A 14,482-nucleotide genomic window follows, 5' to 3' on the forward strand; every position below is an offset into this window, starting at 1 on the left:
AGCGAAGGAAACAATCAGCAAAACTAAAAGGTAACTGTCAGAATGGGAGAAGGTATTTGCAAACGACATATCCGATAAGGGGTTAGTATCCAAAATCTATAGAGAACTTATCAAACTCACCACCCAAAAAACAAATAATCCAGTGAAGAAATGGGCAAAAAACATGAATAGACACTTCTCCAAAGAAGACATCCACATGGCCAACCGACCCATGAAAAAATGCTTAACATCACTCATCATCAGGAAAATACAAATCAAGACCACAGTGAGATACCCCCTCACACCTGTCAGAAGGGCTAACATTAACAATTCAGGCAACAAGAGATGTTGGTGAGGATGCGGACAAAGAGGACGTCTTTTGCACTGCTGGTGGGAATGCAAATTGGTACAGCCACTCTGGAAAACAGTATGGAGGTTCCTCAAAAAATTAAAAATAGAACTACCCTATGACCCAGCAATTGCACTACTAGGTATTTACCCAAGGGATACGGGTATGCTGTTTTGAAGGGGCACATGCACCCCAATGTTTATAGCAGTACTATCAATAATAGCTAAAGTTATGGAAAGAGCCCAAATGTCCATCGATGGATGAATGGATAAAGAAGATGTGGTGTGTGTGTATATATTTATATATATATGTATACATAAATATATACACACACACACGCATGCTCACACACACAATGGAGTATTACTCAGCAATCAAAAAGAGTGAAATCTTGCCCTTTGCAACTACGTGGATGGAACTAGAGGGTATTATGCTAAGTGAAATTAGTTAAGTCAGAGAAAGACAAATATCTTATGACTTCACTCATATGAGGACTTTAAGACACAAAACAGATGAACATAAGGGAAGGGAAGCAAAAATAATATAAAAACAGGGAGGGGGACACAAACATAAGAGACTTAAGGACACAAACATAAGGAGACTTAAATAGCTGAGTAATAAGGAGAGGGTTACTGGAGGGGTTGTGGGAGGAGGTATGGGCTAAATGGGTAAGGGGCATTAAGGAATCTACTCCTGAAATAATGGTTGTACTATATGCTAACTAACTTGGATGTAAATTAAAAAAATAAATAAAAATTAAAAAACAATAAAACAAAAAAAAATTTAAAAAAAAGTTTACTTATTTTGAGAGAGAGAAAGAGAGATAGCACACAAGCAGGGGAGGGGCAGAGACGGAGGGAAAGAGAGTGAGAATCCCAAACAGGTTCTACACTGTCAGTGCAGAGCCCAATGCAGGGCTTGATCCAATTAACAGTGAGATCATGACCTGAGCTGAAATCAAGAGCCAGATGCCTAACTGACTGAGCCACCCAGGCACCCCAAACCATTTTTAATCTTAACTACATTTTAAATTATGTATATAATAGACTGCTGATTAAAAACAGGAACAGTGAAGTCCAAATAGAAGTCAACTAAGAACTAAAGCAAAAATAATTCCTTTTTTTTTAAAAGTAATCTTTATCAGACCCAAATCTCCACTCATCTGTTCAAAATTCTTACATAACTTCTTGAGATCTCTAATTCTTCAAAAATTGATATTAAGTAAAATACAGCCACAGCTACATGCAGTTTGGCTTTTATTTTATTGGGAACACACATGATCAAAATTAGTGCCCTATATGCCAAGAAGGTTCACAGCTTCAAACCTGTATAATGACATCATGTAGAAAAGAGTACGGCAACCATAAAAATAAATGAGTTGCCATCTACAGGCTCCAAATGCCCAAACAAAACAAAACAAAAAACCTTGCCCAGGAGGAAAACTGAATTCTAGTTATTGAATAACATGCTGAAGTATTTGGGGGTAATAAAATCTGCAACTTAATGAAAATGCATTAAAAAAAGATAATGAATGAATAGAGGGACAGAGTAATGCACGAATATGTGATAAAGCAAATATATTAAAACATTAGCTGCAGATGTTTGGTGGGCATATGGCAGTCTACTGTACAATTCTTGGTACTTTGTACCTGTTCTTGTTTGCATGTCTGAAAATATTCATAATAAAATATCCCCCAAAAGCAAAAACTCCAAATACCAATATTTCTCTTTTTGATCCTATATATCAACATAAACTTGATCATATGATCAACCAGAAGGCCAATGTTAAATTCCCTTCTTAAAAATTACTTAATCTTTTGCTTACAAATTTTTAAAACCCAAGTATGAATCATATGACACAGGTAAGTGGAAAACAATGTCTTTTATAAATAAAATCTTTAATGTTAACTTTACATTACAATCTTCATTTACCTAAATTTTTTAATCTTAAAATTATGTCATCATAGAAAAATAAAAAAATACCAAAAAATCCCTGTGGGTGTGTGCATGCGTGTGCACGTTTGTGTGGTGGGGTTAGGGAAAAGATGGAGGAAAAAAATTACATTGTAAATGGCATTATTGCGATCACAAGTGAAATTAACAAATGTGCAGAAATGCTAGGTAAAAAGCTAGCTAAAAACCCAACTGAACAGTACAGCACACCCATTCTTATGGACTAAGCATCTATTCTACTGTGTGCGTCTCTGTATAAATGTGAGGCAGAAGGCTCTGTTAGAACAAATTAGTTTCTCTATGACCGCTAAGTTCCTCCGGAAAGGTATTATATAGATCCTTGTTTATAGCCTCCAATTCCTTGTAGAAGGAGAACTATAAGTAAAATTTCAAACCCTATTTATAACAGTTCTAGGAAAATATTTATAACATTTTCAGAAGGAGAACAGCCAATTCCTGTGATATGTACCTGACAAGATCCTCCTCTTACTAGCTTCTCTGGATTAAACTCTAATCCAAATCCAACTGGGAGAATCAGCTTTTTACATGTGATGTCAAACAACCAATTTAAATATACGCCACATTCGTTTTCCTAGAATGGTTACCCTTAAAGTTCTGATTAAGGTGAATCTCAAGAAATTTAATATAAAAATAAACCAAATCAAACATCTATGCTGGAAATCCACCAGGACGCTACAAAAGCAACTTGGGAAAAAGAATAATGAGGCAGATTTCTATAGCTGGCTCCATTTTAGAAACAAATCAGTAAGTAAATGGCATTAAAGGCTAAAAAGACATACAAACTTAAATCTCCACCTGAATCAGAAATTCACATTTCTGGAGCACTTGGGTGGCTCAGTTGGTTGAGCATCCAACTTCGGCTCAGGTCAGGATCTCACAGTTCACGAGTTTGAGCCCCACATCGGGCTCACTGCTGTCAGCACAGAGCCTGCTTTGAATCCTCTGTCCCCTCTATCTGCCCCTCCTCCGCTTGTACTCTCTCTCTCTCTCTCTCAAAAATAAATAAACATTAAGAAGAAAAAAAGAAATTCACATTTCTACCATTTATTGGCATGGCTGGTCAGTGCTCTAGAATAAATGTGTAAGCACCTGCAACTTGTTTTACGAGAGTACTTTTTATCAGATGTGATGGATTCACACTGAGACACGCATGTAGAATCCTTCCTTCCAGTAATGAGGCAGCAATTTCCATCCTATGTCTTTTATGGGTTGCTGCGATGCCCAACCAGAGCTAGGATTGCATGATTGCACTGGATACCACATGTGAGCCAAAATGGCCTCAGGGGCACCCACCAGGGAAGTGGGAAGGATGACTCACCTCCATTGCCTTCAGACTGATGATTTCCACGCCACACCTTTTGCCTCGTTCTAACAGATCAATGCCATAGGAGTCCATGACGACTATGGTTTTAAGGCCTGGCGTTAACTTATTTTCTACACCTTCTAATAGCGTGTTGGCCTTCTCTGGCTTGTCAACAAAAACCAGAGAGAGTTCGGCTGGGAATGAAGAGATACAATGAAGAATGAGCTCCGAGATATTAAAAGCCTGACTGTATGACATCTGACACCAGGCTATTTTCAGGACTTACAGTCTTTGAATAGAAAGACAGGTGTGTATTTAAACATAAAATCCCTATCAAATCAAATATAACCAAATGTAAAGTCATCAAATCTAACTGATAACTAGGCCAGTGCCCACCTGAAGACCCCAGACATACCTTTGTTGACTATGTAGGTGATGGCTTCAGCTCCAAGCGTATCATAGAGGGGAACGGACACCATGGAGTAAGCAAAGCATCCCTGTTCAATGATCACCCACTAAATGAACAGTAAAGGTCAGGGAAAGAAAACGAGATGTCATCATGGAACCACTCCAAGGAGAACAACACTCTAGAGAGATTCAAAGTGGAAACACTGGATGGGGCAAAATCAACATTTGTGTGTCTACTCCTATGTGCCAGGCACCACGGAGGATTCACGATGCAAACAAAACACCTGCCCGCTTCTTAGAAGGACAGTGCAGTTGGCCGGAAGAATCGAGGCAAATATGTGAGAAGATAATTAACCGTACGAGATAGTGACCGGCTCAGACACGAGGGAGCCGGAAGTGACCCACCTCCACGGGGCACGTGACTGAGCTCGCCCTCTGCAAGGGCAGCACGGTTTGGACAGATGGAGAGAAAGGCAAGGAGACTCCAGGAGCGGGGACTGCGTGAACAAAAGCAGGGGGGAGGGCAGTGAGCACTCAAGGGTGCCCCGGCAGGCAGGGTCGCAGGTGGTCTGTGGAGGGGCCTGGCCCCATCCCCAGGTAATGCGCGGCTACTGAGGGCTTCTCGGTGAAATGGAGGCCCTGGGGTGTGAGAAGATCAGCTGTGCAGCCGTGTGCGGTGAGACCTGGGAACTGGGGAAGGAGGGACACCCCTGTCTAACAGGAAAGATGTTCTGGGCAAAATCTCCCCAGAAAAGTGATGAAGAAGTGGTACAGGGACCGGTCTCCTTGCCTCTAACTCATCAGCCATGTGGCAACTGATCTGCCTACAAGTCAAACATGGCAAGATGAGCCTTTCGCTAAAAATCCTTGGTGGTGCCCCTCATCTCCAGCTGCAGGTCTCGAATCTGTGGAATCCGACACGCGGCCACGGCGCAGATAAAGGCACAGCTGCTGTGGAAAGGCAGCACACCCCACTTACATTCACTCGGTCTGGGGCAGTTTTGCTCCTTTTTCTTTCCTAGCATCAGTTTCAAGTTACCAACATGGAGGGCAGGTCCAAGCTCCTCAGCAGGGTCCATGTGGCACATGTAGTCCTGTCTTCCCTGCCCCTCCAAGCTCTACCAGATTGAAATCCCTCAACCCCCAGCACAGATACGCTGCTTGATGCAAACATGTCATTGTTCTGGACACTCCCTTAGCTTCCCTGCTCTCATATCCTTCAAGACTCCACTAGGAGGCCACCTCCAGGAAGTCCTCCTTGACTGAGCTCCCCATAACCCTTTTCCCTGTGTCCACGCTTGCCACGCTACAGACAAAGCAACACCCTACGGGCTGGTCTTCCCTCATACGGTACCTTAAGAGAAGGATCCAAATCACTGTTGTGCTTTGGTGCCTCACGATGCCTGGCACATAGTAGGTGCTCCATACACATCTATTAAACTAGTTCATAAATGTAGGAAGGAGCTTACCCTATGAAGTAAGGTCCTAGTTATAGATTCAGCATAAAATGCCACTAACGCAAACATCTGGGATGTGTTCACTTGAATGGGTTTCACTTACAATGAAAGAAACGAAATTCCATAAGCCTAGTCGTAGTCCAACTGTGGAAAATGCTGTGTATCCCTTACCAGTACATAAAACTCTAGGAAACCAGCCTAATTTATCAAATAGTCGATAGCACAGCGATTGAGCCAACATGTCTTTTAGACACAAGAACGAATTCAATTCCTTCGAGCCTAGTGCTTGAATTTTTCCAAGCCAAGTTATGCCATTTGTTCACCAACGCTATAATACGTGTATTATATATATTTGGAACAACAGCTCCAGAAGAGCTTCTCATTTAAATTGACCTTAATGCAAGGGTTTACAGAAGCACCACGCAGGGGCCTTGGCAGCCAGACAGACCGTGTCTACACCGAGGCTGACTCGTGGTGAGGTACTTTTCCCGCTGCCCCTGGTATTTTAAATTTTGTAACCTGATCACAGGGAAAGCTCCCACCTTTCAGAAAGCAAAGAGGGGAGTCTGCTACTGCCAAATACGTATCCAAGTTTCTCTATAATTTATTGATGCTATTTTTCTAATCACAGAGGTAGGCCTGGAGGCTAGGAGGATTCTTTGTTAGTTATCTGTTCTAGTAACTTCCTTCTTAGTTTTTGTTTGGGACCTGGTTTTTGAAAAAACAAAAACCAACAATCAAAAAGTGATATATAGATTTTTTCCACCTAAAGGCCAAGGAGGCCTGAGCCTGGGTTTTCATATGTGTAACTTTCTAAGGAATAACATAGAGACATATGCTCAGTAGAGATCAGAGCACAAAATCGGGTCCCAAGCAAAGGTCTGTATGAACTCCAGTTGGCTCTTACATGTGAGGACTCTCAAAACCGCACACAACTGGCGTCTAACGGTCAATACCTCAGGTCTATTCTGAGAAAAGATGCCAATGTACTGATCCGGGGAAGTCTTGAAGCCCTTCTGGATGAGCGCTGAGCCCACACACTCTGACATGTCCGCAACCTGAAATGGGGAGGAAAAAAAAAATCAGGAACCACATCAGGCCCAGCTCAGGGAACAAAGCTCACTGGAGTGACAGCCGACCGAGTCTGCTACCTTGGCCAGCAAGTGGCGCCACACGGCGAAGGGCAGCAGGAGCGAACGGGGTTCCGTCAGCCCTACAGTTTTGTAAAACACGAGGCTGGCTTCACCAGAACTCACTATTAGGAGAACTGGTCATAGGGTTCCTTCTGCAAAGCAGAGGAATCGGATTCCGACAGCTGCAGGTCAGAGGTCACTGGATGCCCGGGCTTCTCACGCACATTTCTATTTTACACTTTAGTTTTATAAAATTATAAAAGTAATGCGAGGACGTAGAATGATAGAAATTACTTGCATTTATAAAGAGCAGCAAAGCAGCCCAAACTTGTCATTTGCTATAAATACAGAACTAGCAAGTTTGGGGGACACCTTCAAAAAACTTGTGACAATTTTAAGTAAAATGAGTAAGTAAATAAATAGTATTATTGCAACTAAGTAAAAATAGGTAGATTCATAAAAATGAGGTAGGATTATAAACCTGCCCCCAACCTCTCCCCATTCCCACCCCGAATTAACTACAAAGAAATTTTTTTTTTCATCTTAAAGTTTGGAGTTATTTTCTTCATCTCAGTTGCTGAGTTCTCGGGAGCAGTCCGAATTCCCACGCATGCCCGTAGGGAATGAAGCCACACCTGTTCCTGCCCAGAACCCCATTTGTCCTGGCACACAGTGCCACCTCGCTCTGCCTATGGGAACGAGAGCTGAAAGGTGAGGTGACAGCAAGAATGATGTTTCCATATCCCCCAGCCTTCTCACAACCTCTGCTTGCACATAAGGGACGGGAACCCGTGAGATGCTACCCTGGTTTGCGGAGCTTTCTAGGCTAGTGTGTGTGCATTTGTATCTCTAGAAAGAGGCTCCCTCAGGTTTTCCCTCAGAAAACCTCACAGGGTTCCTAGCCCCGCAAAGGGCAGAGGCACCAGGCTGACCAGAAGACTTAAGTCTACAAATCCAAAGCTGGCTTCTGTTATGTCCTGTTTTATATCGTCACCAGCCTCTGGCTGAAATGTACAAAACACGGATTAACACCTTCAGGAACCGCCGTGATTTTCAGTCTGCCTTGAAAAGTCCCATCTGCAACGGACCTGTCTTCTGCCTTCCAGCCAGCATCTAACACAAGTAATTCACAACACACCTGTGGATTCTGGGAGGCCTGAACACCACCATGCAGCGTTACGTGTCCAATGCACACGTGCACAACTGTTTCTACACCCCTCGCGAAAATAAGGGACCTTGGCGGCTATTTTACCTTGGCTCTGGAAAGGCACACGAAAAGCGGTGAAATCCCTCTGGTCCCCCGGGCCACGCATCTCATCCCTCCTTCCCCAAGAAAGGTCCGCTAAGCTGTTCTGCCTCTTGGCTCTCTGTCAAGAGATACCCAAGCCAAGCCTTCTGCATCTCACTGATCCTCAGATGAGGGGAGGGAAGGGAAGGAAAAGTGGTGTGGGGTTCAGTCTAGGGAGGGCCAGCGAGCACTATTCTCGAGCCGGCTTTGTGGCTCCTCGTGACGACTCCCCTGTCACATATACACTCCAGAGCACAGCTGCCAAACGTGCAAGGAGGAAGCTCACGTGGATTCATGAATGCCACAGGATGATCTGCCTCTATGGCAGGGAGCCATTTCCCCGACAGCTGTGCCGGAAACAAAAGGCAGCAGAAACTGATGCTTCCGGTGGCTCCCATACGTCCTTGGGGTCCTGCCTCCCCAGGGAGAGGCGGGGGCATCGAGATGTCTTGCTATCACGATCGAAATAAAAAGCAGCATCTTCCTGCTCTGCTCCCTCCCTGCCAGTGGAAACTACTGAAACAGATGTAGCTGTGGATCAGCTAGGACCGCAGAGTCACAGGAATAAAGAGAAATACACCCAGATCCCAGCCTCCTTTGTGTTTATACAGTAACACAGGTGACACTTCCGCATATCTGTTCTGCTCACTATGGCCGCCTGGGGCTCTATGTCAGCGCAGTCCCAAGTTGGTCAGGTTTATACAATGCACCAAAGAGCCCTGTACCGGAAGGTATGGACCTCGCTTCTGCTCCTGTTTCTGTCATTGACCAGCTTGTGACGTTAGGCGAGGCCCATCCTTTCCTGGGGTATATTTTCCTCATCTATCACATGAGAGGGCTACTCTATGTTGGGGCTTCTAAATATCACTAGTACCCCTCAAGGCAGAGGAGAAATTCTGTTCTCCCATGGACTCTGAGCACACTTCTAGAACGTCATCTTAGAATTAAATTCAACTCCATAATACATCCAATGTAAGTCTAAAATAAAGTGCTTTTGAACCACCAATTAAGTTACTTAACCAGTTTTTCCCCAAATTGCTGTGTAAGACTTCTCTTGCATGCTGCACATTGTTCCTGAAGCTCTGAGCTAGTGCAACACAGGGACTCAGTAGCGACCCTCCAGCCCTCACAGCATCTCCAAGAGCTGACCTATTTCAGTACCACATCCTGTACGAGGACACACAGAGCCAGAAAACTCACCTCTTTGTATGAAAGCCATTCATAGGGTTGGTCTGGCTTCCGAGAGCCTAAACAAGGGCCATTATCTGGAAAAAGGAAAACAAAAAACAAAAAACGGGCTTAACATGCATAAATATTCTAATTTGTACTCCATTCTATAAAGGATCAGGTAGACAGACTTTTGTCCCTTGATTAGAAATAATGAGTTCAGGTCGGAAATATGTCCTTCCTAGGTTTTGGTCTCATTTGTTTGTTTCTATTTTGTTTCTTAAATGGAGTGGGAGAAGAGGGAAAAAATGAGAGGATATAGGTAAATACAATTTTTAAAGACACTCAATTTGTGAATTCTTTTTCAATACCCTATCGGTTTAGAAAGGAGTCAGGAGCTGAATGGCAAAGAAATTCTGGTGTAGGTGTTCAGAAGACTCCCTCTAAATTTCTAAATTTAAAGCATTCTAACTCAGAATGTAAAAAGGAAAATACGATTCTTCAATGTCCAAATTCTGATGACCTGGACTTTATTTACACAGGCGAAGTCTTAATTGCAGAGAAACAAAAATAAAGAAAAGATGCAAAATGAGAGAAAATAAGGGGGTATTTATAAAAGTAAACGTTAAGAAATATCAGGATGGGAGCACCTGGGTGGCGTTAAGCGTCTGACTCTTGATTTGGGCTCAGGTCACGATCTCTAGGTTAGTGGGATCGAGTCCTACGTCGGGCTCTGCACTGACATTGCAGAGCTTGTTTGGGATTCTCTCTCCCACTCTCTCTCTGCCCTTCCCGCCCCCCCCCCCACATGCACTCTCTCTCTCTCAAAAATAAAATGAACATTGAAAAAAAAAAGAAAAGAAAGAAATATCAGGATGTGTTCTGATTCTAACCCAGGTAACGAATAAACAGGAAGAAAGAAAACTCGGTATTAATTATTCACACTAAGTGCTAGCACAGTAATGAATATCATTCAAGTCATTTATATTTGGAATTATGCAAGTTTCTTTCTACAGATTAACCCCAAGCTAACTTTATGCTCAGTTTGTAGCTGTTGAAGGAAAACTATGTCCACTCCACCCCCAGCCCCCCACAAAAAGCTGCCATATTCAGATGATGATCAGGGTTGACCACATACCAGAATGTTTCTTTTTTTTTTTTAAGTTTATTTATTTTTGAGAAAGCGGGAGAGAGAGAGAGAGAGAGCACGAGCCAGGAAGAGGCAGAGAGAGAGAGAGAGGGAGACACAGAATTCAAGGCAGGCTCCAGGTTCTATCAGCACAGAGCCCAACGCGGGGCTTCCACTCACGAACCGTGAGAGCCAAAGTCAGACACTTAATCAACTGAGCCACCCAGGCGCCCCCTGCCCCCGAATGTTTCTCGACTAGAAACACGGGCCCTACCACCATCTGTGTGTCTGCACAGCTTCTACTACAGACTGTTTTGTCACCACCCCTCTGAACAGGGTATCGGCATTTCTGTCTTGTGACTATAGCATATCTGGCTTCCCCATTCCAGGCTCGAGTGGCAGTTCAGATGTTCTGATTTGGTCTGTGGGACTGGAAGAAGAGGGAGGGATGGTGGAGCACGGCCCCCCGTGGCAGCCTTGATATGCTGGACCTATTACACGGAGTCCCCCCGCTAGAGACGGGTGCCGCGTGTGTGGGTCAGTCGTGAGCACGGGGAGGACCCAGGCTGGACAAGTTCTCTGCTCCACACTGACGTCCTGGCTTTCTCTACAGCAGCCTTCATGCAAACAGAAAGAGCAGAGAGGGCCTTATTCTCAGACCCACTTCAGTTCACAGGGACTGTAATAAAGGCCACGCTGGACAACACAAGGCTCATCAGAGGCTGTTTTCAGACATTTGCCATGCGAAATAACGTGATTTTATTCTTTAAGAACAGGGACTGGCGATCTGTAGGCAGGGGCCGAATCAAGCCTGCCACCTGTTGTTGTAAATACAGTTTTACTGGAACACGGCCTCGCTTGTTCATTTACGGATGATCTAAGACTGCAGCTGAGCAGTCATGGCAGAGACTGTATGGCCCTGAAATCCAACCATCATTACTCTCTGGCCCTTTACAAAAAAAAATATGCAGACTCCAGCTCCCGGACACTGGGAACTTAAAAAAAAGATACTATACCCAGGCCCTACTAACAAAATTTTTGATGTAATTGGACAGGGAAGGGGCCTGGGCCTCGGTGGTTTTTAAAAGCTCCCCAGGTGATATGCAGTGTAGCCGGGGACAAGAATCCACTGACTGGCAGGCAGAGGGCCCCTCCTTGCAGTGGCTTCCTGCATGCGGTCTGAAAAGACCAGGTTTGAAAACTCCAGGCTGGCTGGCTCCTCCTGTCATTCAACAGACTCCTAACTACCTTATCTAGAGGCTGGATTTTGCTCTCCTGTAAAGGCTTAATCTTATGGTAGTGTAGAAAATTAAAGCTTAGAATAAAAAGCTCCTCTGGGGTGGGGGGAAGAAGGCAAAGTGATCTGCAGACTAGTTTCCTTCAATCAGTACAGGTTAAGAAGACTGAACTTCGTTTTCTTCAACCTCTCGGAAACATTCACGTAAGACCCTCATTTTCCAAGTAGAGGAAGGTGACCAAAAAAAAAAAAGTTACTGTCCTAAGATGAGAGGAGAGTCAGAAGTAGAATGTAAGTTACCACACGACCTAGATGAGTTCATTCTCTACTAATAGTGGAAAATCATATAAACACTTATACACGTGACTCTGTGGTAGTGGTAAAGGTCACACACACATATGAACATGCATATACATACCCACATATATTTATTATATATATAGAATATATACAAATATTTTGATGTGGCCTTATGTTAGGCTGCTGTACCTTATGGGTATTTACTATCACAGACAAACCCTGCCCCTCCCCCTAACTTTGAAGAAGTTCACAAATTAAATGCTCGCCCTTTATCGTGGGGCTTAATGAATCTGCTACAGGAACACCAGGGCAAAAACACAACAGAGCAATCCAATTTTACCAGTATCAAGTAAAAACCACGGCACTTCCTGAGCACATACCACATGCAACATGTCGTGGGGACACAGACAGTAATAGCACACAGCCCCTGGCCGTCAGGAGACTATGGCCTAGGGAGCAGTAGGAAAAATAAAAGCTAACCACCGAAAGATTTAAATAACAAACGTGTGGATCCCAAAGACCATTTCTAGAGAGTAACCTGGAATAAGCCAAAATGAAGGGGCTGAAACAAAAAGAGGGGTGGGGGGAAGTAGAGAGGACTCTCTCCATCTCTGAGGACACATTAATAGAGCACCTACGGTTCTGCAGGTGCCGAGAGAAGAGACAGCTGCCTGGTTCATGGAGCACTGGCTAGTGGGACAGATGGGCAGTAAATGGCCTCTGTTCCCTGGAGGGGCTGGTACAGAAATAGGTACAAGATGCTGGGGAAAGTGGGCATCTCCACCTGGAGGTAGGAGATGAAAACAAGGGAATAGGAAGGTTTTATAGAAAAGGTAAAAAAAAAAAAAGCAATACGAGGTTTACAGGATTAGTAGGCATATAACAAGCGCCCGGGGCTGAGGTAGGAAAGCAGCAGCTTTATGATCAGGAAAAAGACAAATGCACAAAGGCACGGAGTGATGAGAAAGGAGAGGGGTTCTGGTTTTGCGAGAAGTTCAGTGTGACGTGAGGCAGGTATACATGGAGCCTGGAAGAAAGAGAGGCTGGAAAGGCACGCAGGTGCACGGGGTCTCTTAGGCCACCGTTACTAATGAAGCGCTACCCACGGGCCAACGCTTGCCAAGTGTCTCATGGAACACTGCTTCCTTGGGATGTCAGTGTTTATTTCTCAAAATATGGGTCTCATGCTCAAGTAAGTTTGAAAATGTTGGATTGGGTCCAATTAAACAGATCTTTTGACCTCAGGATATGTCAGAGCCCACAATGAGCTAACATATGTGTGACCCTCCACAAAATGCGGGACATGATGAAAACATATTCCACCACGGAACCCGCTCTGCCAGGGGATAAGCTGGAGGGGCTGCTGTGCTTTGGAGGTCACTCTGGAGAAGTTACAGGAGGAGACAGGGAGACCCGAACAGGTGGAAACAGGTGGAAGACGGGAGCAAAGATGACTTTCTCCAGAAAGACCACTCATGCCGAATGAGAACCGTCAAGCATTCATCACACAAATCCCGCAAATGCTTACTTGACACCTGTAAGCCCCGCTGGAAACCCTCGTACATGGTTGTGACATCATCATAGAAATACACCAAGGGCTCGTCGCCATCCAGTAGCACGGATCTCCGGGCACCATCACTACCCTGTGAAAAGACACAGACACGCGAGCGGTTAGAAGAAAATGTTGAAAACAAAAGGCCTCGCGTGCACGCCCGCAGTGCCCTGCAGGGGGCCCCTGTGGAGCAGCTGCTCGGTATTTGCTGAATGAACGGAAGTGCAGGATTTGCCAAGATGGAGCATTCAGCTGGGGTCAACTCCTGGCTTCAGAGAAGCAAGGCTAAGAGGGGCCCTGGGAAAAGAAAACAGGGGAGCAGATGTCTGAGCAGGGGTCTGGCAGGAGGACTGGAAGCCTGCCACCACCACACACTGTGACAAGTCTCAAACCTCTGCCATCGACAGCACAGGAGACTGCGTTTGGGTCAGCTCTCGTGGAAATGACACACCATTCAGTTGTGCTTCCAAAATGCCATGTATATTCCTTCCGAGATTATTGCCACTGTTACATCTCTGTGTCAACAGCAGTGTAACCTGGTAGGAACTTTAGACGCTCACATAGCATCTCACAGTTGACAATCACCAGCTACAAAACTTAGGGAGGTGCAGGGACATGTCTTGACTGCTTTGACTCGCTGCATTTGTAGGTGCACAGATTTTGTATCTCTGCGTACCCGTCTCTTTGTGGTCTTCCTTGGTTGGTGCAGAAAGTTTACCTCCTATCCACAATAACTCCTAACTAGTTGCAGAAGTTATCATAAGAGGAAGTAGCTCTCTAGGGGTGCCTGGGTGGCTCAGTCGGTTGAGCGTCTGACTCTTGATTTTGGCTCAGGTCATGATCTCACAGTTTGGGAGTTCGAGCCCTGTGATCTATGCTGACAGTGCACAGCCTGCTTGGGATTCTCTCTCTCTCTCCCAAGGGGGTAGGGGGGTAAGAGGTAGTAGCTTTCAACCTCTGAGCTGCGCAGCCCTCCAGGGCCACAGAGATACTGTGGGTCCAGATAGCCACAGAAACACCAAGCATTCTCTAGGAACTGATAAATCAAAGCTCAACTACTATGATGTCAGAGCCTACAATTTTTTTCTTTTGAATTTCAGAGAGGGGGGTCTTCACATGTGCAATGGTCAGGAAACACTCTCTTGGGGAAATCACGCTACGATATAAGAACTTCTTGGTACTAAGAGAAAGGACTGTTCATAGTAG

At 44.7% G+C, this 14,482-nt stretch overlaps 1 protein-coding gene across 5 annotated transcripts in view; it reads right to left on the bottom strand.

The window, feature by feature from the left end:
• ACSL1 (acyl-CoA synthetase long chain family member 1) overlaps positions 1-14,482 on the bottom strand; it is a 71,484-nt gene that overhangs the window by 22,532 nt on the left and 34,470 nt on the right. For all 5 annotated transcript variants that reach the window (XM_027077112.2, XM_027077108.2, XM_027077110.2 and 2 more), the window contains exons 3-7: positions 13,253-13,367; positions 9,092-9,156; positions 6,427-6,528; positions 4,021-4,120; positions 3,621-3,799 (exon numbers count right to left, since the gene is read on the bottom strand). In XM_027077112.2, the coding sequence (XP_026932913.1) occupies positions 3,621-3,799; positions 4,021-4,120; positions 6,427-6,528; positions 9,092-9,156; positions 13,253-13,367 (561 nt within the window). The remainder of the gene's footprint in view (positions 1-3,620; positions 3,800-4,020; positions 4,121-6,426; positions 6,529-9,091; positions 9,157-13,252; positions 13,368-14,482) is intronic.

The sequence above is a fragment of the Acinonyx jubatus genome, chromosome B1 (genome assembly GCF_027475565.1).
Source record: "Acinonyx jubatus isolate Ajub_Pintada_27869175 chromosome B1, VMU_Ajub_asm_v1.0, whole genome shotgun sequence".
Classification (NCBI taxonomy): Eukaryota; Metazoa; Chordata; class Mammalia; order Carnivora; family Felidae; genus Acinonyx; species Acinonyx jubatus.